The 25,990-nt window shown below is 39.1% G+C and overlaps 1 protein-coding gene across 5 annotated transcripts in view; it reads left to right on the top strand.

The window, feature by feature from the left end:
* Window positions 1-25,990, top strand: part of RALGAPA2 (Ral GTPase activating protein catalytic subunit alpha 2) — a 111,915-nt gene that overhangs the window by 16,585 nt on the left and 69,340 nt on the right. For 3 of the 5 annotated variants that reach the window (XM_071738745.1, XM_071738744.1, XM_071738742.1), the window contains exons 4-24: window positions 2,275-2,332; window positions 5,314-5,357; window positions 5,840-6,014; window positions 6,511-6,626; window positions 7,732-7,870; window positions 8,574-8,773; window positions 10,188-10,418; window positions 12,431-12,604; window positions 13,476-13,613; window positions 13,854-14,002; window positions 14,368-14,479; window positions 15,202-15,439; window positions 15,993-16,157; window positions 17,048-17,188; window positions 19,314-19,451; window positions 20,022-20,119; window positions 21,078-21,168; window positions 21,307-21,483; window positions 22,313-22,506; window positions 22,987-23,085; window positions 23,320-23,475. In XM_071738745.1, the coding sequence (XP_071594846.1) occupies window positions 2,275-2,332; window positions 5,314-5,357; window positions 5,840-6,014; window positions 6,511-6,626; window positions 7,732-7,870; window positions 8,574-8,773; window positions 10,188-10,418; window positions 12,431-12,604; window positions 13,476-13,613; window positions 13,854-14,002; window positions 14,368-14,479; window positions 15,202-15,439; window positions 15,993-16,157; window positions 17,048-17,188; window positions 19,314-19,451; window positions 20,022-20,119; window positions 21,078-21,168; window positions 21,307-21,483; window positions 22,313-22,506; window positions 22,987-23,085; window positions 23,320-23,475 (3,033 nt within the window). The remainder of the gene's footprint in view (window positions 1-2,274; window positions 2,333-5,313; window positions 5,358-5,839; window positions 6,015-6,510; window positions 6,627-7,731; window positions 7,871-8,573; window positions 8,774-10,187; window positions 10,419-12,430; window positions 12,605-13,475; window positions 13,614-13,853; window positions 14,003-14,367; window positions 14,480-15,201; window positions 15,440-15,992; window positions 16,158-17,047; window positions 17,189-19,313; window positions 19,452-20,021; window positions 20,120-21,077; window positions 21,169-21,306; window positions 21,484-22,312; window positions 22,507-22,986; window positions 23,086-23,319; window positions 23,476-25,990) is intronic. The other 2 variants (XM_071738743.1, XM_071738746.1) reach the window with 2 other exon arrangements.

Below are 25,990 nucleotides of genomic sequence, written 5' to 3'. Positions count from 1 at the left end.
GTCTGGTTTTCTATAATAAACATGAAGATGTTACAGGGTTCCTCCCTGCAGCACATTCTGATACTTAAATTCAGACCAGTACCCTGGGTTTGTGTCAGGGTTGTGTTTAATGGAGCACTGTGGGCACCTGGTGTGGGGTCAGTCAAACCCAGCATGGAAAATGCCACCACTCCTGCAGGGATGTGAACTTTCATGATTTAGGTTCAAAGCTCCTTTCTGCCCTGTTCCAAGTTAGGTAAAGGTTAATGTCAGAAATAGTTGTGGAAAAAGGTGGGCTGGTAGTATTTCAATGTTTAGATGATAATGATAATTCTTTGTCTGTGGATCCTGCAATCTGATTGGCAGAAACGTGGTCCTTAACAAACAGGTAAAGCCCAAATGTGAATCGTGGCCTCATTCTTAGCCAGTCAGATCCTTCATCCCAAGCACATTCCTCCTGCCCATGGATGGGGAGCTAGACCTCTGCCCACCAGCCTCCTGCTCCTTTGGTCCCTGCTGCCACAGTGTCCTGGGAGGGAGCTGTGGGAGCAACACTGAAACAAAATGACACCAGGACATGGAAGGATGTGCCTGCCCCATTTGTATTTTTATTCTAGGTAAACTTTTAGAAATGCTAAATGCTGTTTGGGGAGCATGTGCTGTGGTGAAGATGTGCAGAAGACCAGTCTGTCTGTGTGACCTGAGGTCTAGCTCCCTAAGGCTATGAACTTGTGACTTCATCTTCTGCCATGGAGAAAGGAATGTTCCATTTTCAAAAAGACTCAATTTTGAGTGTTGTATATAATTTCTGAAGCATTTTATTGTAAAAAAACTATATAAAATTAGTCTGTCCTACTCCATCTCTCAAGCATACTGTTTTTAACAGCAATAATGATTCATGTGTTGGCCATCTGAAGGTTTGCCTAAAATGCCAGTTCTTGCTTTCTTGGCTGTGGTGCTTTATTTCCTCTTGTGAGCTTTTTTGTGCAAAAGACCAACAAATGGGTCACTGTTGCTTAAGTGACTTGTCATTCATTTTGCATCCTGCATGTAGTATTTCTGAAAACTTGATGGTGCTTTGTTGTGCAGAAGTTTGTTCCAGTGGTTTTGTTTGATGATTCCAAGGGACTCTGACTGTTAGTAATTTATAGTGTTGTTTAATTTTAGTTCCAAAAGCAGATGTTTAAAATGGTTTCCTATTGAAATATATCTCTGTAATTTTATATTCCAGTAGCTGAAAACTTGTAAGATCCAGACATTTTTCTGTGAAATCTACATGTTCTCTCAGTTTTTTTGAGAGGCTGAGCAGCATGAAGTTAGCTGTCCTGTACCATTAGTACACCTACTTGCTGAGCCCTAGTCTACACTGATAATACTTTTAAAAAGAAAAAAAAGATGTCTTGGAGGCTGTTAACTTGAAGTCCTTTTAAAAACCATATTTACACAAGTAACACCCCTGCATATTTTTTATTTATCCAGATTATTAAATAGCATTACCATCCACTAGACTGAGAAAGCAAAACATGTAGTAGCCACAAATGTTCTTTACAGCTGGGATCACAAGGGTCCCTTCAGGAAAGCACTTAAGCACAGGCTTAAATTGTGTTGCTCCCTTGGTGCCCTCTAGTGAAGAAAACCAAGGAGGGGAATGGGTTTGACCACAGCCTCTTCCTTTGTTAGATCTGCCCCTGGTAGCATCAGTCCAAAACCACAGAGGCAGGCCAGGACATATGATTCCACATAAGTGCTTTATGAACTGCCTGTGCTGTGAATGAAATTATTCTGGCTTTGTGTAATTTGGGTCAGTTTCACTGCCCAGCTGAAAGCAGAGGTAAATCACCTGGCAGTAAAACAACTGCACTGCTGCTCCTCTCTGCTGGAGCAGGGGGATCAGACCCCATCACACCTAAGCTGCAGGAGCTCAGAATCTGGCCTCTATCAAACAGTGGTCATCACCTGGCACTTCAGGAAAATGTAACCCAAAGGGAGCTTCTTAGAGACCTGTAACTTCCTCATTAGAAATCAGTTTATACTCAGGAGTGTGAGGGGTTTGTGAGGCAGTGGCAGAGGGGAAGCAGTTCCTGGTGTTTACTCAGGACCATTCCAAGTGTTGTTCTCCCTGACAAGGGAGTGAAGTAATGGGCAGGAGTTGTTACCATGATAGGTGTTTGCTTTCTATTGTCTTCTCTGTATATATTACCATTTCATTTATGTCTTGTGTATTACTTTATCTGCATCCTATGAATAAGACAGTTTATTATGGAAAATTTTACTATTTACTTTTGTTTCCTGCAGAAAATATTGCAGCTACTACCTGAGAGGATTTTTTATCGATGGCATTTTCGCAGTATAGGTAAGAAGGAATGGTTTAAAAACATTCTAGTACAAATCAGTGTTTACTGTAGTCACTTCCCTGGTTCTGCAAGTCCTTTTAACCACAGAATCCCTTAGTGTTGCCCACACACAAATAGTATGTACAAACAAGAGTTGGAGTTGAAAATTCTGGAAACATCTGGAAAATCTCCTTACCCGCTTCAACAGCTCTGGGTGTTCCTTGTTTTGTGTGTTTCTGGTTGCCAGCTTTGATTTTATTTTGCACAAATGCTCTTTTAATTTTCATAGTCTTGGATTTACCTGTGTTCTCTCTCTTCTCCTTCATGTGCTGGAAGCTGTCAAGATGATGTAGGTTATAAAACAACACACCTTCTTCTAATTATGTCCCCTTTGTATCCACTGGCTAACGCCAAAGGTCAAGGTTGAGGAGGGCAGTGGAATCTGTGTGTGTCTCCCTGCAGATTTACCTTTTTCCAGTCTTTTGCAGTGAGCCTGTGTGAGGTGCCCATCCAGATCTGTTGTGCTAAGTATTGCCTAAGGATTGATACTGTGTTGAACTCGACCCTTGCCTCCTCCTGGAAGTTCAGTCTGTAAATCTTGGGCTGTGAATGAGCAAACCATGGGGCTGCTGCAGTGACCAGGAGCTGACTTTCTGCTCTGATACTCCTGTGCAATTCAGTTCATCAGCATTTGTGAAATGCTCAGTTGTCACACTTTGTGGCAATTAAACGAGGAGTTTCTGGTTTAGAGCTGGGATAATGAAGGAAGGAGATTAGGCACCAAACTATAAACTTTTTAGCACCTCTTTCTGATTAATTTTAATAAGTTGTCCACAATTTTACTAGCCTTTAAGTGGAATTATGAATACCTGGTATTTCTGCAAGTTTAGCCCTAGCTGTCTTTCACTGATTCTCCCATAGCAGAGGATTCGCCAGGCACCCTGCTAGGATATGACATTGCCCACAGCAAACACAAGATACCTGTGGATGGCATTCACCTGGTCAAACCAAGATGGTCCATGGTTTCCCATGGCTCCTGAGTTATGTACTGCACATACTCTGCTGTCTGGAGCAGGGGAAGGAATAAGAGGAGTCTGGCAGAGAGAAGTCTTGGAGTTAGGAAAGCTCTGCTTCTTTTTTTAATTTCTGTAGTCCTCTGCCTGTGCTGCATGCTTTGTGAGGCAGGTGTTCTGCAGAAAGGAGCTTCCTGAGCACCCAGCTGAAGATCCTACTGCAACACATGATGCATGAAAAAGGACAAAATAAATTTGCCAGCTTAGTTAAGGCTTGGACTACCTAATATTCTTCCACAAATGCAGTTGTTTTAAGCATAAAGTTAATAGCTATCTAACAGGCTTGGGCTGGACACTCCTGAACTTTGGAAATCTAAAGAGAAGCAGGATTAATTTTTCTGAACAACTGTTATGATTTTTAGAAGTTGTCATTTTGTTTGTACAGGACTTAAAGTCCCATGCGAATCTTAAAACCAAGATTTTAAATAGATTTGAACATTAATGCTATGGGGGAAAAAAGGGTTTTTTAGCTTTAGTTTGAAGATGATTAACTTTTTAATGATTTAAATATTCACTGTGGCCTATGGTGTGTATCTAGTGAACTTCTTGACCTTGCAATCATGTACAGGAGCCAGAAAGCAAAATTTACTCCTCATTTGACCAGATTAAATAAAGCAGGAGTCAAATGGGCACAGATATATTGCAAGGTGAAATACAATTATTTTGATAGTCAAAGCACCAGATAATCCAATTAAGTAGCATACCCTGATGATTTCTTTGCAATGAAACCTCTTTGATTCATCAGTACTTTGAAAATTCCACTTGTGAATGCTGCCAGAGTGATCATAACATTTTGTTTTGCTGATTGTTAAAGTAAATTTTTTGCCACTTTGGCAGCAGGGGAGTTGTTATATTCCTTCTCAGTGGTGCTCTTCTGTTGTTGTTTGGTTTCCAGCACTATTTCATCAGCTGCCATGTTTTTCATCAGAACAATGAATTTGCTGTTGCAGAAGAAATAATGAGGGGAAGTTAAAGGTCAAGGGAAGGGCTGTTGTCACATTTCCAGTTAGCACTGACAAAAATAAAAGGAGACATCTGCTTGACCACTTTACTACCATTTCATCCAAATTAGTCCAGCACAAATTGGTATTAGGCAGTTGTTTTATAGCTAGTATATTTTTTAGATTTATGCTTCCCTTCAATAGTCATATTTGGTTAATTTTTTAGAGTGTAAAATAGATAAGCTATAAAATTTGTCAGTGTAGTTATTGACAACTGTACCTTGTGATTTGCTTTTTGCTTTATATGTTGATAATTTCCATGAAATGGTGAGATCTGGAGGGAAGGATCACAGCTAAGGAACATACATAATTCACAAATCCAGCAGAAATAACAGTTAAGTGCTACATCATGTTATTTTTCTCAGAATTGGATTAAAACTGTTTTTACCTGAAGCATTTGATATATAATCTCTCTCTGATTTTTAGGCCAGACATTTGAGGTTAAGGGAAGTTAGTCTGGTGCTTCTAAAACCAGAATCAGTTGTGCAGCTTTAACAGTTGCATTTTTTAGGCATGAATGTAGAATAGGTTGTTGGCATCTTTTTCTTGTCACTATTGTCAATATTGGTGTATTTGAATGCTTTAATCCTGCAAGTTGGACTTCTTGATTTCTTCAAATGTAGTAAGTCAAACTTCCCCCAGATGTCGTGTTCCTAATGAAAATAATTTGACAAATTTCCATCTTACTAAAACCAAAATACCTTACTGTAAAGACACATTGTATATAAACTGAAAACACTGATGATTATTACAATTAGATTAACTTTGAGTTTTTTCACCTCGTAGTTTTCTTATTAAACACCAGCATGGTAGCCACACAGTAAGTGGCATTTAGTAGCTTGCTCTGTAGTGCTTTTTAAAAAGCCTTTCTGGTGGGAAGTGACCATCTTCATGTCTCATATGTGCTATTTAATTTTTCTAATGCAGGGTCAATTCTGAAGAAACTTTTACACACTGGAAATTCTCTCAAGGTATTTCCCTTTGATGCATTCATACTTCTTTTCAGTTTAGTTCTCATGAAGTGCATTTTTCAGACTGTTAGGCTTTGTGATTGTACTTATCTTTTAATCATAAATTTCATTATTGTACTCCTCGATGAGCTTTTATCTTCTTCAGTCATTTCACTGTTTCTAATGACCTTTGTTTATAAAGTTAACTGGAGAAGGAATCAGTGTATTTTGCTTCATAATTTGCTTTACACTTTTTGGCCTGAGGTGTAAGCTGCAGTGGTCATGCTTCCTCCTTGGGGTAACACCACCTTGGGTACAGTTTGCTCCCACCCTTCTCTGCTCACGACTGAATCAATAACATGGTTACTTTTGGTCTGACAGAAGGACTCTAGGACAGAGCTGGGATGAAAGTACTTGTCTTGCATTTTCTTAGCTATTTAACTGTGTTACTGCACTTACAGATTTGTTTCAGTATCTTTCTCTATAAAATCATCCTCTTGTAGATAAGATGTGAAGGAATCCGACTGTTTCTTCTCTGGCTTCAAGCGCTTCAGACTAACTGTGCGGAAGAGCAGATATTAATATTTGCATGCCTTGTGCCTGGCTTCCCACCCATTGTGTCCTCCCGAGGCCCCTGTACACTAGATAACCTCATTAGCCCTCCTAATTCTCCAGAAGGTGAGTAAATGATCAGACTTTCTGTGGTGGGTGTGTTGCCACCCCCTTCTTTTGAGGTTGCGGTGGAGCTGTAGAGTTCCTTGTGGAAGATGCCACGTGGATGATGTTTTATGTCCTTGCAACTTGGAGTTTGTCCAGCTCTGGCATTTGTTGTGGCTGTATAACCTTCTGATCCTGGCCTTCTGAGTTGGGTTTGGCTTTGTTTGTGTAATACAAACATGTTACTGCAAAATAAGTGTGTGTGTGGTTTTCCAGCTTGCTGGTTAATGAGCAGCCATCACCTCTGTGATGCAGTAATGCAGGGGCTGTGCCATCCTCTGTTGTGTGAGGTGGGACCTGGGGACAGAGAGGAACCCCAGGCAGTTACTGGGCTTTGACTTTGTACAACTCAGTAGTGCATTAATCATTACTTTCAAATTAATCTTTTTATAGAAAATATCTTTTACTTAACTATTTTCAAGCTTTATATGTTTAAAATGATATCTTTTCATTTTAGCTAAGATTTTTCCAGAAGAAATAACTCCACTTTTGCCAGCTGTTTCTGGAGAGAAAATTGCTGAAGACCAAACCTGCTATTTTCTTCAGCTACTGTTAAAGTATATGGTAATTCAGGTGTGTAGGATGTATGTTTTAAACTATTCATGTCTGGGGGAATGTATCTGTGGTAGAAAATGAGGTCTATGCTATCTCTATGGAACTGGTTTTGCCCTGCCCCAAGAAGGAGCTGTCTTCTGCCCTTTCTTGCTCTTGTTTTCAAAAGGAAAACAATTCCAAAGGTATTTCCTTCTGCCATTTTTGATGAAAACAAGAGAATTTTCACACTTGTGATAAGAACAAATTGATGTTATCCAAATTTGCAGGATAACTGACTTTATGGGCTTGTGATCACATTTAGAAAATTGATATGGGGTAAAGATACAAGTTTTTCTCAGTGGACACATACTTAGCTGAGAAGACATACAAAGGAGCACTGGAGAAAGATAAAAAAGGAGAGATGGCTTCTGTGATTTGTTTTTTAAAGGCATGCAAGTAACATGTAAATAAAAATTTAATTAGAAATAGAGCAGATTAATCTGCACAGGAAAGGAATTAAGATAATGTATATGTTTAAAAAGTACAAGTTAAGCAACATTTTAAATGAAGCTGTGTAGACAATGTACATGAAAGTACTCAGTATTAAAAAAAAAGATAAAAGATAACTAAATACTTTGAGATAAATTTTTTAATATCAAAAGACAAGACCAAAATGATATTTGGGAAGGGTTTTTGTCATCTTGAATAACTGCTTTATTTTGAATAGTGGCTGTGTGAAATGATCAACTTCCTACACAGCACTCTTTGTTTAACATATCAGAGTCTCACAACACTTCAGTTAAAAAACATTGTCACTGTTCTTTTTTATCCTCACTACGTGTTTGGGATCTAAAAAACTACAAACTGACTACACTTTAAATCCAACTGCATTGTGATTCATCAGCATTCACTTATTTGTGTTGCTTGGTAGAGGGGAGCACAGCTGGGCAGTAACCTTGCTAAAATATGGCATTTTCTGTACCTTCATGGTAATATGTTATTGCTGCAGTTTGTAAGTTTTGTGGGACAGTGCTGATTTATTTCTCTCTTTTAAAAAATTTTTATCTTTTATGTTCAGTGTGAAATAATTGTAAGGCACTTGTGTTAAGCTTGTTATTTGTTTCTCTTTAACTCCATAACAAAGGCTGCAAGCTTGGAGTGGAAGAACAAGGACAACCAAGACACTGGCTTTAAGTTTCTCTTTACTTTGTTTAGAAAATATTATCTTCCTCACTTATTTCCATCTTTTACAAAGCTAACCAACCTCTACAAACCTGTTCTTGGTAAGTAGGAAATTTTGTTTTTTAAGTGGAAAAGTAGTAATGGTGACTGTTCTTAGTAGCACTTCTGGTACCTGCTGGTGTGTCACTGCAGTTCTGGTGAAGGAGGATTTTTCCAGGCTTTCCATGTTTTTCAGCTGTGTTCAAGTGATTTTCCCTATATCTAAGCATCTGAATGAATTATGACCCAGCCTGTCTCCCTTTGTCTGTCTTCCATTTCCTCCCTTGGGTTTTCTTTATTTTATTTCAGCCTGTGCAGTGTTCTTTGCACCCCAGTTAAATTTGATTTCCAATGTACTAAGTATCCTTTTTCTTCTTAGTCTTTGCACTGTTGAGTGTTCCAGACGCATTTCTTCTTTCTCACTCTATTAACAAACTGTGCAACTTGTAAAATTAACTTATGTTGTAGTAGAAGTAGTACTTTGTTTCAAATTTTGCCCTTCCTGTTTTGCTTTCCTTTGCTCCGTGTGATACAAATTATAACCTCTAGGAAAGATCTGTGCTTTTATGTTCTTGCTTTTCTTTAGGAGTAATAAAGTTATGATAGAATATAAGCATTAATATAACAAAAGCAGTCAGTCATTGCATCTGTTATTTTATATGGAGAAATATTGATGGTGATATGGTAAATACATTTAACCAGAGTCTGGCAGTAGTTACTATTTCTTTAAGATTGGATTTTCTTTGTCTCTTTTTATCTCACCAGATATTCCTGATATGAGACCAAGACCAGTATACATTACTGCAACACGAAACAATGAAAATGTTTATTGCACAAAAATCCCATATATGGCAGCTCGAGTTGTTTTTATTAAGTGGCTTGTTACCTTCTTTCTTGAAAAGAAATATTTAACTGCTGTTCAGAATAACAAAAATGGAGGAGAAATGCTCCCTAAAATAATTCAGGTGTGCTTTAAAGTTTACCTCTCATTTCTGATGTACATGCTAACCTTGCAGATGATCTCTATGCTCTGGAGGCAACTGAAGCAAAAAAGAAAAGCTCCCCTGAAGTGAATAAATGCTGTTGATTATTTTATTTTAGCTTTTTTTCTTTGATGAAGCAGGGCATTGCCAAGGGAGACCCTTTAGTAATTTACTAGAATTTCTTTAGCATTACTGTTTGCTTACCAGCTTCATCAGTACTATGTTTAGACTTCTGGAATTTAATCTGTAAACTGTCAAACTTATTTGTGCTGGGGACCATTTCCCAGGAACATCAAAGGCTGCTTTGTTTTGCTCTTGGTTATAGCAGCTGCTTACAAGGAGATACTAGAAAAATACTTCACTTTCCAGTTGCTGGCTGGGGCTTCACAATGAGTTGTGTAGAAGTAAGTGCTTTTTCTCTTCAGACAGTTTCCAGATTCCTGTTAAAAATTTAGGATGTGTCACCTTATGTTCTTTTGAATCATGACTCAGGGTCAAATTTGGACTCAGTGGGAAGCATACATTAACTCTTATGGTAGAACTGTATATTTTCATGTCAATTGTTTTTGGAGTTCTTGACTATAGAAGTTTGAAGCCCTAAAGCACCCAAGTGCAGCTTACCTATTGAAAGTGCTCTTTTTGATGAGCTTTTCTTTCTCGTTAGGAATTTTACCTTTTGAGTAAGCTGTTGTACCATTACCACAGACATAGCCATTTTTTCTGTTTTCACTGAATTTCACAGACAGCTGGCACCAAATAAATGTTTAGGTTGCAGGGTATTGCTGCCCTCAAAATGGGAAGTAGTTAGAAGTTAGCACATAGTTGAAGCTGCACACCCATTTTGGCACATGGTGGCTTCTTGGTGGCTTTGAAGTGCACGGACTGTGGCCTGTGCCTTGCTACTGGGCTGAATCTCACCACAAAAAGTTCAGTGTGAAAAGCAGTAGAGATGATATTGCTGCTCTGTTCCTGCTCACATGGGTGAGCAAAGGGCAGCCTCATTGATGCTGAGTTTGGGCCATGCTTTGAGTTCTTTTTCTGGTACAAGTGGTGCACATACCATGTGTGATCCAACTTTTCCCAAAAAATGAAGAGACTTGGGGATTCCTCTCCACTGTGTCTGTTCCTTCACTCCCACCACTACACCTCTCCCTCTTTTTTGTCTTATGGGGTCAGGCAGCTCTTCTGGGCTGGGGTGGCTGTATGCAGTGCACTTCATGCAGAGCATAAGACTAAATTCCTTCTTGAACCAAGTAGTAGTCTGAAAATTAAGTGCTGGGGTCCCAGTGTGCTGTTAGAAATGAGCACTAATGTCTTGAGTTCTGCATAAGTATTCCAGGTTTTTGGTGTACACTCTTCCTGTTATTTAATTAATTGTGCATCTTCTTCTGTGCAGACTGTTGGTGGTGTAAACCAAGATAAAAATGCAGAGCTGGAAACCAGTATGTCTTACAGCAGTGAGCAGGAGAGAAGCCATTCCAACAGCAGCACCCTGTCTGACAGGAGGCTCAGCAACTCCAGCCTCTGCAGCATTGAGGAGCAGCACCGGAGTGTCTATGAGATGGTGCAGAGGATCCTCTTATCCACCCGGGGATATGTTAACTTTGTTAATGAGGTGTTTCGACAAGTAAGTGAGTGTGTTTAGTTGCTATTCTGTTTCTTTTTAAAGAAATGGCATGGTTTTGAGAAAGAACACTGCCAATGTTGTTGGCCAGGTAACTGGTCAAAGCTGATGCTAATCACAGCACCACCCTTTTGGATAGGAGTCCTCCCTAGGTCTAGTTTTAACAGTAAAATTGACATTTTTGTAGGAACTGAAACTTGTTGCTGATGCCTGACAGCAACATGCCATATTTGAATGGGCCACTTTATTTCTTCTTGGTATTGTGATGCAATTTATAGGTGGGTAAAGAGCTATTAGCTCACAAGCTTATTATTTAAATTATAAGATTCTTGTTCATGTCATCAACGTCAGTATTTAATATCTGTTTGAGTGTTGTTTGGTGCCACTAGTATTTTTCATTAATTTGGCATCTTTTCAGTTATCTGTGATAAAATAAAATACACATGGGCCTACTGGAGCATCCCCATCTTTTTTGTGTGTGTCTGGTACCAAGGTAGGAATCGGCTGAAGCATCAGTTGCAGCACACAGAGGTGCAGCCGAGGGAGCACTCGTGATTTTCTGTGGAGTGTTTTCTGTGCAGGGTTTGGAGCTCCTTGTCCCGGTGCTCTTGGTACCAGTGGGACGGGGGGCACTGGGCAGTTGGGAATGGCTGTGGCCTGCTGCCCTCTCCTGGCGCTTGTGCGGAGTGTGGGAGGTTAGAGCAGCTCCGGGGAACAGCACGAAAGCTGACAGGATGCAGTACTTAACTCCCTATGATCAGTGCTCGGTAGCTGAAACAGATAATTGCATTTGGATCCGTTTGGTGTTTATCTCTCCCTTCCAGGAATCTCATTAGTCACTGTGAATTCCTCTGCACCTTTTTTTCCCCAACTATACTTCCTGGCCTTCCTGAAAGCATTGCCTTCATCTCTAATATTTGAGCAGCTGGCTTCTAGCTTTTTCAGTTTCTGCATCCTTAATAAGTTGGCAGTGACTGTGAAGACATTCTCAGAAGTTTCACACACTTGTTGTGTGGCATGTTGTGACTTCCTTTTGCTAACCCTTCAGTTCCTGTTGAAATCAGCTGTTGGATGTTGCACTTTGTGCCAGCTGGATTCAAACAAGTGTCCTATTGGATGCCAAGTTTTTCCCAGACCTGTGCAAAATACCTTTGTAATGTTTTTGGCATCTAAACAGGTTTTAAGAAGTGCTGTAGTTTTTGTCCCTGTTGGTCATGGAGAGTAGGTGTTCTCTTTATAGTTGAAAGGACAAATTTTTAGTATGAAAAATATATTTCCATCTGTTTCAGTGGTTTTATAATATAACGCTTATTGATATAAAGTGTTGGGTTTTTTTCAAAATATGCTTTTTGTACCAGATGACATTTTCAGATACTGATTTCTGTGCCTGTTCACTGCAGTACAGAGATCTACCACTATTTTTTTTTTTTTTTCATTCTCTCAAGACCTCCAGAAATGTGGGGCAGCAGCCAGTTTGGAAACTTTCAGAGAGCACGTATTTCCAGAATGATTCCCAAACATGAACATTGAGAAGCATGTTGCAAATAAATTCATTGTGTAGTGAGAAAGGATGGAGTGCCAGCCACTGCTGTGCTCCTCAGGAGTCACTGCCCTGTGTCTCCCTGCATGTGCTGAAATTTCACATCCTGTACTGCTGAGGAATCTCAGGTCATCTTCTCCAGAAAGTGCAGTGGGGTTCAGCCTGCCAGGCCTCCAGGCTGCTCATGGCTTGGGAGGTGAAGCCCCCTGGAGTCAGTGAGCTTGCAAGGAGCAGAAACCACCTCTCTGGTTTTGTCCAGACAAGTACAAGGTGGAAGCAATAGTTAGGGATTTGTGAGTGATGCAGATGGACACATGGGCTGTTGATTGATCCTGAGTCCTGATACAGGTATAAAAGTAAAAATTTGGTAGCCTTTCTTTTTTGAGCTGTGTTCATGAGTGCTGGTGGGTGGGTGTGTTTATGTATGCATACACATTTCCTCTGTATAGTAAAATCAGCTCACCTTTCAATTTAGGCTTTTTTATTGCCTCCCTCTGATATCTCTGCAACACGGAAAGTGGTTAAAGTGTATCGGAAGTGGATATTGCAGGAGAAACCTGTGTTCATGGAGGAGCCAGACAAGAAGGATGACAGCCAGGATGCTGCTGCCAGCTTAGAGGAGTCATCAGTGCAGATGGATGGTAAACATGTATGGTATCATTGTTACTTCATTCTGTTGGCCTCCTGTGTAGTATTTAAGTTTTAAACTCACTTTGTAAATGAGTAGCAGTTCCCAAAACTGTGGAAAATCAAAACTAAAATATGGTTTTATTGAAAAATGTAAATGAATACTGAGTACTCAGTAGCCCCTGCTGAGTGTAGGGAAAGGTTGCAGCTTTTTTTAAAAATGCAATTTGTTGATTATTCCATGTCTTTGCAAATATGATAGCAAGAACTTAATGAAAGAAATACTAGTGAGTTTTTCAGTGTTAAAATTAACACTGTCTGTTGGGCTATTGCATATGGGACTACCTCCTCTTGGTGGTAGCTACTTAGGAATTTGAAACCACATACTGATTTGTATGTACTGGATGAGATACTTGGATTCAGATAACTTAATCTAGAAAATTGGAGCATGGGTACAAGTTTTGGTATCAAACTGAATCATCAGTAAAAGTTGCCTTTGCTGTTGACACTGTGAAGTTATTTAAAGGAAAGCTTTACTGAGAAAGGGGTTTGAGTTCTAAAACATCGTGAGAATTGCAAGGTTTTGACAGTGTTTTATAGGGGACTTATAGTTTTGCCAGGTTTAAATTCAAATAGTACTGCAATCAAAGACTACAGAACGTGACATAAAATGTTTTCAATAGCACAGCTCTTAAACTTTTATGAACCTTTGAATTCCATATACAGCCTGTTTGTTTAGAGATGAAGAAACGATAGACATGAATTCCTTGCTGAAATGCAATGTAGGATGTGACAGTTCTCCCTTTTTTCTCTTTTGACTTCTTAAAGGGCTTTGAATAACTCTTGACATGCTCTGTTCTGCCTTGTCACTAACTGAGCTGTGTTTTTGGCAGCTCTCCTCTGAGCACTCTGGACACAAGCGCTCCTCCAGCTGGGGCAGGACGTACTCCTTCACCAGTGCTGTTAGCAGAGGGTGTGTGGTAGAGGATGAGGACAAAAATGTTAAAGCTGGTGCTCAGGCAGCATTACAGGTGCGTGGTGAATAAAGGGCTGGAGGCTGCAGCTTACCTGATGATTTCATTTGCACTACAAGTTATAATATAGTTACTTTGTGCTAGAATGAAGTAGAAAAATAAAGTTATAAGTAAATCAGGAAGCTTGCTTTAAGGAAAGTGAAAGGTTTGACAGGAGAAGGACAATTGTTCTGCTCTAAGTCTTGACTTTTTTTATCCTGACACAAAATAAGCTGCCTGTAAATGCCTGTCTTTAAGGTATTTGTGACAAACTCTGCAAATGTTTTCTTACTGGAACCGTGCCTTGAAGTCCCTCTGCTTCTGAAGGAACAAGTTGATGCTTGCAAAGCAGTTCTGGGCATCTTCAGGCGCATGATAATGGAACTATCCATGAACAAAAAGACATGGTAAGCCTAATACATTGTGTCATTTGAGAGAAAATTATCAACAGTTAAACTTCATGGGAGACCCAGTGGATAGGGAAAAGACACTTGTGACAGGTCTCTGAGTTGATTTGTGAGACTGCAGGTGCTGCTGGTCTGCTTCATTGTACTATTTGAGTTCCAGATTCTGGCTGGTATTTCCATTCCTGACTTCACTTTCTCAAATCAACTAATGTTGTTTTGCAATGTTCTGTGAAGTTGGAAGTGTGTTTGTGATCTTAATATGTAAGGCTTACTGGGGAATTAAGAGGGGGTTTTAGTACATGAAAACTAACATGTACAATTAATGGAACATGCAAACAAAAAGTACAATTTTTCTTCGGAACCAGGGAACAGATGCTACAGATACTCCTTAGAATAACAGAAGCTGTGATGCAGAAGCCAAAAGAAAGCCAAGTAAAGGACACTTTTGCTCAGAGCATGTCAGGATTACTTTTCCGAGTAAGTGTTTGGGTTTGTGTTTTATGTTGGTTTTTCATGGTGAATACTCACAGTTTTACACAACTGCTATTACACAGTCCTTTACAAACTACTTGTAAAACATGAAAAACGTCTCCTTTGCAGTAACACGAGTGATTATTTTGTAACCTGTTCCTAACAGAGGGAGAGAGATTGCAGGTGCAGCAGGCATTTGGTTTGATCTGTTTCTCAGGGCTCTGTTACAGCCCGTGGTAGAATGGGAAGGCACACAGTCTATTTGTGAGACATCTTCTATGAGAAGCTCTGAGGTGTGAGCTTAATGTAACTTTTCCTACAAGTTCAGCTAGCAAGTCAAAACTGAGTCACAATGAATGAGAGGGTGACATTTCTACATAGGATTGTACCTTGCCTGTCAGATACAGTGTCTGGGTGGGAGTGCTGCAGCTTAACCACTGCAACCATTCTGCAGCTGTAGGAGACAGTTCTTCATTCCAGTATTATTTCAGATTACTAGAGAACATATCCACCACCTGAAACACATTTTGGAAATTCTAGATTTCTGTACTCAGTAACTTTCATGATTATTGACCCACTAGTTTATGGGAATGGGTTTTTTAATGAAAAATACCAATAAAGAATTCTGTGCATCGTGAATGATGAGTGCTGACGTGCAGGATGGTGTTGGTGTGCTGCGTTGCTCTTGACAGAAATCCATGAACTGTCACTTGTTTCTTGCCTCTTAGACGCTGATTGTGGCTTGGATCAGAGCAAACCTGAGTGTTTACATTTCCCGGGAGCTGTGGGATGAGCTGCTCAGTGTTCTGTCCTCCCTGACCGACTGGGAGGAGCTGATAAACGAGTGGGCCAATATCATGGACTCTCTCACAGCAGTGCTGGCAAGGACTGTGTATGGGGTGGAAATGACAAACCTACCCTTGGATAAGCTCAGTGAACAAAAAGAAAAAAAGCAGAGAGGAAAAGGTTAGTCTCTGGCCTGTAGAGCTTTCTCTATCAAACAAGCCAAATATTTAAGTTTAAATTTAAAAACTAATTAAATTTAATCTAATGTGAAATACTGTTTAATCTACTGTAAGAACATGTTTAATCAAGTGTGAAGTGTTTTGAATTTATATATTCTCCTCCTTCATTGAAGAAAGGTAATTGGGGTCAACAGAAGATAGCTATTTAGCAGTTTTTACTACATGTTCAATCAGTCTTTTCTCTGTAGCAGAACTGAAATGTGGTTTCCTAAGCTGTCACCTGACATAGACGTTGATTAAAAAATTATTTTCCTTGTATTTTTATTAAATTTTATTAATTAGTTTTAAAGCTACATTTATGCGTCTCCTTGCAATTGATGCACATAGTTGAAATGGTGGTTGTTTTTAAATAAAAATAAAGATTCACCTATGATGTTTAAGAGATTAATATTTTTCATGTCTGAGTGCTTCTAAGTCCACTTGTTGTACTCGTAAGAAAAATATGTGCCAAATCATAGAATGGAAGAGAATTTTTTTTTTTTTTTATTTCTAAGGTGTCATTTTAGAGCCTCAGAAGACAGCTGTAGTGGGAAGATCTTTTTCACTGAGCTGGAAGAGTCATCCTGAAGTTGTGGAGCCAATGAGATTCAGAAGTGCAACAACCTCTGGAGCCCCAGGAGTTGAGAAGGCAAGAAATGTTGTTCGTCAAAGAGCAACAGGTTAGGCCATAACTAAATCCTTATGTTCCCAAATACTCAGGAACATGAAGCATGTTTAGTGTCTCCTTTTCCTTTTGTTCTCTGATATTTATTTTTGGAAAGAAGAAAAGAAGAGATGTGAGACCAGGGGTGAGGATGGGGGATGTCTGAGCCCCCTGGCATTGAGCAGAGAGCTGTTTTTTCAAGCATTTCAGCAGCCTGCATTTGATATCTTTTATTTCATGATAGTATGCTTTTATGTCCCACTTCAGTGTGCTGTGGATTAAAACTCTGCATAGAAAATCTCCTGGTTTTGTATAGGAGATATTTTGCTGCACAGCTTCCTTCCTCATTCATAGCAGATGAGCTGTGTTTCTTACCAGAAGGATTTGAAGGTGGATTTAGTATGTTTTTGTGGCTACAGGCTTCATAACTAAGCCACTGTCTTCAGCTCAGATCACAAAACATTTTGGCAATGGAGTCAATTGATTCTTTGTGTCTTATTTTTAAGTTCAGCGAGTTCCTGTTTGTGCTCCTGCAGAGTTTTTTCTTTCTTCTGCTACAGCATTTCTCCCCCAGACTTCTCACCAGAGTGTTAGAGAGAACCTAAAGTATTGATCAGCAAGGAGATGGTTGTGTGTGTGTTCAGATTAAAGGAACTTCCTACCTTTAGTAAGAAAAGCTTAGCTGGTAGGAAGCAAGTTGGTTGTCAGTGAGAGAATGAACTTCATGCAGTTTCATTTGGTGTCTCATGGTCATAGAAAAAGAAAGTTAGTCTGGCTTTCATGGGATGTATACTAGTTCTTATTTTTGTTTCAAAAGCTTTGTGTTTCGTTGTATCATGACATTCGAAACCCCAACTATTTCATTAATTTTTCTGACCTAATTATTGCTTTATTTTTTCCTGGAAGCTAAGCGAAGCCAGTCTATCAGCAACTGTGCTCATCTTTATGAGGCTTTGCCAGCCACTAAAAGTGTCCCTCTTCTGCTTCACACTGTGAGCTCTCTCTTACCTGGTATCTCTTACACTTCTTGCTCTCACAGACTGTCAGGTACTGTACTTTAAAGTCATCTTTTATATAAATGTTCTTTGTATTTTTTAAACTGCTGTCTGTCTACTTACTCCCTTTCTGTCCCACGGGTGATTCCCTTAGTAGTGTGGGATGGGATGTGTTACACCCAAAACATGGTGTTAACTAATATTGGTGGACATTAAAAGCCAACCAGGTTCAGAGGGAGGATATCCTTTCCTTTTTCAGAGTGTCAGAGTAACAAAAAGTGGCTATTTCAAATGCTTCTCTGTTACCTGTTGTTCCTGCACCCAGTTCATTGCCAAATTAACCTTTTCAGGGAAATGGGGAGACCTCTGTCTTTTCAAGGCACTGCTGCAGAAACTGAATGCTTGAGTGTATGAGCTAGTGCAAGCAAATCTGCAAAGAAATGCAGTTGGCTGGGCTATATGATTTTAAAGGAAAACCTCATTCAATCTGTGTTACATTCAGTAACAAGTGCTTACAAATTTGTTTTTTTTCTTCTAAAGAATTCTTCATGTAATTGTTGATTCCAAGAGCAAATCTAAAAGCTTTGCCTGTGCCTCTTCGTTGTCAGATAGTGTTTGATTTCTCTTAAAATGTTTGTAGTACTGCAAGCAGTGCAGTTTTTGTCTAATATTAAAGTTTATTATGAATTAAAATTAAAATTATATTCCTTAGTAACAAATGTAAAATTGATTTTAATCTCTTAATAAAAAAATGCTTTTATTCATGTTTATGCTTTCAAGTACTTAATTTGTTAAAGGTTTCCAAACAGTTGTTAAAGTTTCCATATAGTGCAAACCAAATATACTAAGGGCTAGGAATGCAAAAAGCTAAAGGCAGCAATCCAGATATGGGAATTTTAGAGGTTATTTGGACTAAAATGGGCATAATTTTGCTAAAAAGTGTAGTAAACTTTTTTCTTGTTTTTGATACAGTCTTGTCCTGAGGAACTTGCAGTTGTAATAAACAGAGCTGGAGCAAACCCTAAGCATACAGCTTCTGAACTGAATTCTGTACTGGTACCCAGGCACAGCTGTGAAAAGCAGATGTGGTGGCCCAGGAACACAAAGCTGCTTTGTTGTAGGGCTCCTGGCCACAACATCTGTGTGGAACTAGCCAGATTTCTGTCCTGTTAGCAGACTTGCCTTTTTTTTTGTTTGTTTCCAGCTTGTTAAGTCTGAAAATCAGACTGTCACCTTCTGACTTTGTCTTGGGAGGGATTTCTGACTCCTGAACCCTAACCAGAGTTGTTAGTTGCAGCAGCAAGAATATTTTGGGTGTGGTGCATTATGGCTCTCCAGGGACTCCTGTTCTGTGAAATATCTGTAGTGTTTTTTCATCTCATGCTGCTTACAGTACTCCTCAGCTGTAACACTGAAATTGTTTTAGCTACTGAATATGGGCACTGACCTGAAAGATAAACCTTTTTTTAAAAAAAATTAATTTATTATTCTATTTTATTGCTTTCTGTAAGACATTTAAAGTCAACAGTGATACTTGGAGGTCAGTAAATATGTCAATTTATTTTCTCACCTGAGTTTTCATGCCCCTCTCCTGCTTTTGTTTCTCACGTTCAGTGACAGCAGAAGAGCTGCATGATTCAGTTTGTCCTCACAAACTAAGCATGAATCATGTGTAGCTCAGTTCCTTTTTCACTCTGTGTGAATTGTTGCCTTTTTTATTCTCCCCTCTTTCTGGAGGAAATGTCAGTAAGCACAGTTGTCTTTTCTGCACTCTGCATTTATAGTAGTTTCCTGTCTCTCCCCTATTCTCCCCCTTTCCAGAACAAACAGGGTCTAGTTTGGGTCCCTGGTACTGAAAACCAGATCTGTTCACCTGGCATCCTGCTGCCCTTCCTTGTACACTCTCAACCCCCAGAGTAAGATCTGTCCTTTTTCTAGACCCTTTAGCACTTACACTGATCATACATCTCTCTCTGAACGTTAGAATTTTTCTAAGGGTATTTTGTAAAACTGAAGCTTTAATTCTGTAACTGGGAGTTGTCTTCTGTCTTTGTAACTTGGGGGCTTAAAACACTTGAATGGGCTGCTTTTTTGTAATAATTTCTTGAGCAAGGAGTTCACATGTGTATTTAATTCTGAGGTCATACAAAGATTATGTTTTTTAATTAAATCAACAGAAGTTGAAGAATCTCAACAGCTGGAAAACTCAACAGGAACAGAAGCTATGGGCTTGTTTGCAGACCAAGAGCAGCAACTAACTCGAAGCAGCAGCACTTCAGATATTGCTGATCAGTTGCCATCTGATTTTTTTCAAGGTAATTTTGATAAAATGTAGCAATACACTTCTGAAAAAAGTTTCTAGACTTGCTCAGACTTGTTTGTAAATGCTACCTTGGTTTCCAGTTCTGCTCTCAAATGGTTTTTATCTTATTTCCTTAGTAAATAAATTGTTGGTATCTTGCTAAAATAACTGTTTTCAAGAAGTTACCACAAATGCAGGACGTGACCTTTTACAAAGCATGGCAGCTAAAACTGGAAGTTTTGAGTGTGTGCATTTTACATGTAACTCTTGAAAATTCCCTTTTAATCTGGCTTGCATTTAAATGTTGTGCAAGCAGACTAACAGTTCTACTCTGTTCCTACATGTGTGTTGTGCTGATGAAGGATTTGTCAAGACATCATGTATTGTCTTAATGTTGTATATAAGTATAAACATAGTTTTATATATAATGTATGTAAACATATGCATATATGCTTTAAATGTAAGAAGTGTTTATCTAAGCTAATTGAAGTTTTCACATAATTTGCTATGTACTTTGGTCACAATATCTATATCACAATATCACAAATATCTATATTTTACCTTTGCTTTCTAAAATTTCTAGGTAAAAAGTCTGGGAGCTCTCATAATTTAACTTCTTCAGACTCCAAATCACTTCAGGAAAGTAAGGGATATATGAAGAAGGAACATGAAGCTGAGCAAGTAAGGAAAAAAAAGGCATTATTGATAAGATTATAACAGTTGAATTATTTTAAATTTTTAATTACTTTAATAATTTAATTAAATAAATTAAAAACTAGATTATTTTTAATCAGATACTTTTTACTATTTAGAAAATCTAGCTACTGAAAGCATGAAAAATCATTCCTCACATTTCTGGTGTGCATCTGGAATTGAGCTGCAGCTGTTCATGTGCTGTTTGGTACAATCATCCTGTGTCTGCTGCTCAGGCAGTTTGGTGTAACTGGCTATATTCTAGTCTTACACAACACTTTTGTGCTTTTTAATATTAAATAGAAATAAGAATCTCATAACATGTTATATAAATAATTCACGGTTATAGGGCTACAGTATTCTGAGATAAATGGCTTAAAGTGCTTGGGAAGTCTGTCCTTCAGTTTGTATTCCCAGCTATGCACTGCAGATATTTGTGTAAGTTAACATTAGGCAAGCTTTGTGAATTTTTAGTGCCACTTTTGGATAAACAGTAGAAACAATGGATGAGTGAGGCTGGTCATCTTTGTGGGAGTAAAATGCAGCTTTGGCCCTGGCTTGCCCATACATCTATACTGAAAGTACCACCAACACTTAGCTCTGGAAAGGAGAGATGAGATGCTTTCTGCAGTGCTGCCATTAACTGCTTCGGGGGTAACAAAGTGTCTCAAAAAGGAAGGAAAGTCTAGTCTGATTTGTGGAAAAGCATAAGTAAAAATTCCTGCTTCTTGGTATGAAAACTGAGTTTAAGAAAGGAAGGATAAAAGCTGAAACTGAAGGCATTATGGTTTCATTAAAGCTTTTAAAGATGTTTGAGTTGTCTAAATACTCATCAAAATATCCTGAGTAGTAATTTCTAATAACTGTGTGTGCATCTCAGATTTGCTAAACTGTGGTTTAGTTCTCCAAACTGTAACAAGCTGAGACAAGCTTTTTTCCTCTGCAGGCACTGGTACAAAGAAGCAGTAGTACAGCTGAGTTAGATTTGAAGGCAGACTTGCAGCAGGCTCATGGAAATTACAGAGAGAGAGAGAAAAGTAAGTTCCAGTATTTTTCTTAAGTGTAGCAGTTGAAATCAGTGTCATAATTGTGTCTTGTTACAGATATTCAACCTTTTTCTCATCTTGCTTTGCTGAGAGGGTCTGTGACCTTGCTGAATCCCCCTCTTGCTCCAGGTGAAAGTGTCAGCAGTGACACGTCCGTGGGTTATAATAATGAAGTGGAGATTGCACTGATCCCCTGGCAAGCTGCTGAAGATGACCATGAAGTTAATGCCTCAGCAGATGTTTGTGTGGATCCTGATGCTCCTCGCTGGCTTCAGCTTAGTCCCTCAGACACTGCAAATTTAACAGGTACCTGTAGTCCATAAAAATGTTTTTATTATTTCAGATTATCTCAAAAAGGAGTTGATACAATTCAGTATGTTTTGTTTCACATTTTCACCAAATTTTATTCATAATGCTCATTCAAAATGAGATCTGAGTGCCCAGAGTTTAAGCAGTTTGGATGATCAGAGTGAAGATGACATAAGTGTTCACTAAATGGTGACCCACACAGTTCAGAACATTTGGGTTGCTTCCTGGGTCAAAGTCCTGATCAGCTGAAATGTCACAGCTAACACTTGTGCTCCCTTAGCCTGCCACAGTGTCTTGCTTCTGTGTAAATGATCATGTCTGAGCATATTCTGCATCACTAGTACTGCATGTTTTTTCAGCTCCATTTCCAGGTAATTTTGTATTGTGTTATCTTAAAAAAAAAAAGAAAAAAAGAAAAAAAAAGAGTCTTTTATAAATAGAAATATTACCTGTACAAGCCACTTATTGATTGACTAAATCTCTGAGAGTACATGAATGTTCCGTTTAACTATATTTGCATCTCTGCTAAAAAAAAAAAAAAGACCATCACAACCTAGAGTAGGGGTAGTCTATCTGATGTAAAACTGATCCACTGATCCATAGGTGGCTTATAAATAAAAGGAAGGTCCTTTACCCTACATTTTCTGTGAGTTTTTTCTTTGATTCATGTGCTAGTTTGATCAGTGAAAAAGAGAGAGATGGTATGGTGGGAAAGAATGCTTTTGTGATGGAAGATGGTCAGGAGTTATGCTCCTATTTTATTGACCAAATTAATGTCTACACTGCATTTCTAATTAATAGAAATGGAACTTTTTCAAATTTACAGACAGCAGTGAATTCCTAGCTGATGACTGCAGTATCATTGCTGGTGGAAGCCTCATCGGTTGGCATCCTGATTCTGCTGCAGTGTTATGGAGGAGGATCTTGGGAATTCTTGGAGATGTGAACAATATACAGTCACCTAAAATCCATGCAAAAGTTTTTGGGTATCTTTATGAGTTGTGGTTTAAACTTGCAAAGGTATTGTACATGATGCTGACATCTAATGATTATGATTTTTGTTTTGCTGTAAACATAATTATTAAAGTTGATTTAATGTTAGTATCTGTATCAGGAGCATGAAATTTGGAGGATTCTGTCTTAAAGCTAATTTTGTGTGTTTTCCTGTAGATATCCCCAATAGAGACTGTTCATTTTCAGTCATGAGAATGTAGATTAGTTAATTTAAATGGGGTAAGCAAACAGTAGCAAAAAACCCAGAGGTATAGAAGAGAACACTGCACATGTTATTTGGTGTAGAGGCCCATGGAATGTCCTACAGTGGTAATATTTACTTTAGCCATGGGCAAGCACTACACAGCAAGCTTTCCTGGTAGTTTTGGCTTAAATAGGAGCTTCATACAAAGCATAAAATAAGATGAAAAAGCAATAGTATTAAACAAAGTGCATTAATAGAGTAACCTATCAGTTTAATTAACTCTCTCCTTTTAAAAACCTTAGATACGGGACAACCTTGCCATCAGTGTGGACAACCAGTCTACCCCCTCTCCTCCTGTCTTAATTCCTCCTCTCAGAATCTTTGCTTCATGGTTATTCAAGGTGAGTTATTTCTCAATTTTTCCCACATTAGTATTTTCATCTGCATTGGTACTGAATGTGTGTAAGTTTAGTTGCATTATTTTTGTATTTTACAATTACTGCTGGCTAAGAAGACAAAATACCCTTCAAAGGCTACTTGGGCTCATATCTATTTTAAAAGACACTGAAGGTACAGTTTTGCATTAGCTGGCTACTAGAAAAAAAGTAATAACACAATGTTTTTGCTCTTTCCAGGCAACCACCCTGCCCAGTGAGTATAAGGAAGGCAAACTCCAGGCATACAGGCTGATCTGTGCTATGATGACTCGGCGGCAAGATGTTCTGCCAAATTCTGATTTCCTGGTTCATTTTTATTTTGTGATGCACCTTGGCTTGACAAGTGAAGACCAGGTACAAGCTTTACCTGATAAATTACTTTTATTACTGGGTGCTGATGGAAATGTTTGCATTTTTATATCTGAAGCAGAAAGGAAGCAATGCTTTGCACCATTTGTTGCATGACGTTAGCCCGTGTAGCCTAGGCTGGAGCTCTCTTTAGATTACATAGTCTTACTTAATTGCATAATCTGCTTAATTGCATGATCATTTTCTGCTTTCAGCATGCCCTTTTGAGAGCTCTGTGCCACTGCTTGCAAAGACATCCTCAAACATTAGAATCTATATTGTCCTCTCCAGACTTTTCTCTTGTCCAGATTAGTCCTTCAGGGGGTGTTTAAGAGTGTCACACCAGCTCTTTTTGACTGGTGCAAAGGGGACTGAAGGGGTAACAGACAGAATGTTATCACTAACCTAGAGGTGCTGCCAAAACATTCTGTTTCTGTGGATAAATGTTTCTAGGCCCCCGTGTCCTGAGTTGGCCTAAATAATAGTGTTCAGTGAGACATAAGGAAAAGACTTTATCAAGATGTAAGGAGATTATTGTGCAAAAGAGCTGAATACGTATTAAAATTATGAGAGAACTCATTAGACATGATAGAGAATAGCTAAAAACATCTCTGTGTTTTTATAGGAATGAGTTTTTGTAGTAATTTTTTATTCCTTAAAATAAATAGTCAAATGAAAGCAATAGCTAGAGCTGTGCTGTGGACACCAGCAGAGGGCACACAGACCCCTGTGTAAAGCCTTTCACATAAAACACACAACTCGAAAAAACTTTAATGCCTTTTAAAGAAAATATTTAAAGAAAAATAATTTATTTTTGTATTTGAAAACACAAAGACCCTGAAATCTGTATAGCAGCCACTGCCAACACAGGGTCCAATAATTTTAAGACTTAAGTAGTTTTCATCTACGCATTTCCATGAAGTGGACAGAGGTGTTCAGCTGTCAGCAGTTCTTAAGCTAAGGGATAATCTATTTTTTGGATATCTGACTGCTTCATGGAGAAGTAGTATTTCCTACATAGGACCTGGGAGATTTTACCTTTTTTATTGGGATTTGGTGGTAATAACAGTTCCACAGATTTTAAGCTTCTTGCTGCTGTGCTAGGGTTTTAGTCCTTGTGCAGAGTTAGAATCCAGAAGTCACAGCAGATGAAGATGTGAGGACTGCAGAGGGAAGCCCCACGCTGCACATCAGTCCAGGCTCTCCCAGATATTTTGCACACTGCTGCTGCTCTTTTGTTCTGCCTCTCCTCTCTTGGTTTGGCTTTTTTAGCCTCCTGGTGGCACACTTGACCATAAGGTTGGTTTTTTTGTTTTTTTTTGTCATGTTACTTCCCTTTCAGTTTTGCTGTCCTTAGTTATGGAGCTGGTAGAGGTGTCAGCTCCTGGTGCCTGGGAGTTTGGATTCTCATGCTGCATGTTGATATGAAGCATGTCCCTTATACCTGTCTCTGTACCTCCAGTATGATTAGTGCCAAGGAGCCTGATGGGTTCTGAGACTAATGCAGACAGTTTGCATGCTGAGGATAACTACAAACCCAGGGTTGTGTTGGAGGAGGCAGAGCCACCTCCTCTGGTACCTGCAAACATTAGCAAAGCATAAAGTGAGGTGTCTGACAGCTTCCTGTAAGAAGCAGGATAATGATGACAGTGGCCACCACACAGCACCAGGGCTGGTTGGGAGATTTTTGGTATGTGCTATTATCTGATAAACTTCTTAAAAAAGGGAGTGTGGTACCATGGGGCACAAGGGTCACTGAACATGGGTCCTAGTTCTTCACAGCACTGCAGAATCTTCCCCCCCTAGAAAGTGTGGTTTCTAGGACTCAAGGTGTTGCATACCAAAATAAATTTTAGTGCAATTTTTTTTAGCACAATTTGGTTTTGTTTGATAACCCAAGCATAAATTTCTCACTCTTAAGGCACAGGAACAGGAGAAAGGAGGTGGTTCTCATGGGGGAATTTCCTGTGCACAGCTTTGAAATTTCTGGGGGAAAGCAAAAGAAAGGTAGAGCTACACAGGAGATGACAGTGGCTGCTTCAGAAACCTCTTCACCTGTGTGTGTTTGTCAGTGTTTTAGTTGCCATCAGAAATGGTTCTGTTTGAAATACATTTCTCTTTCCACTCCTCACCTTAAGGGATATGAGCATTCAAAATTTCTGCTGTTTTGTGTGGATTTCGGTGTTGATGGAAAACCAAAATAATACATCTCCTACCATGGTTAGGAATCAGGACTGTTCTTCCTGGCAAGTGCATCCAAACTGTGCAGGCTTGTCTCCTGGGGTGCATAAAAGAGCAGTGTAAGGGTTTATTCTATAGAAAGCTCCCGTGGCACGCTGAGTTCCAGATGTAGCAATTAGCTGAGGAGATGAGAAAGGAGCTAGTGAGGTAATGAGCTGCATCTAATTTGTCCATGTGGAAGTGTCTCAACAACAAACATCTCTGTGTGAAGAAGTGAACAATCCTGTGCAGCAATTGCATCACCTTCTCAGGTGGGGGAGGTCACAGTGTCAGCAGCAGC

The sequence above is a fragment of the Heliangelus exortis genome, chromosome 3 (assembly GCF_036169615.1).
Source record: "Heliangelus exortis chromosome 3, bHelExo1.hap1, whole genome shotgun sequence".
In the NCBI taxonomy this organism is placed as follows: domain Eukaryota; kingdom Metazoa; phylum Chordata; class Aves; order Apodiformes; family Trochilidae; genus Heliangelus; species Heliangelus exortis.
This window is presented reverse-complemented; position numbering and strand designations above follow the sequence as displayed.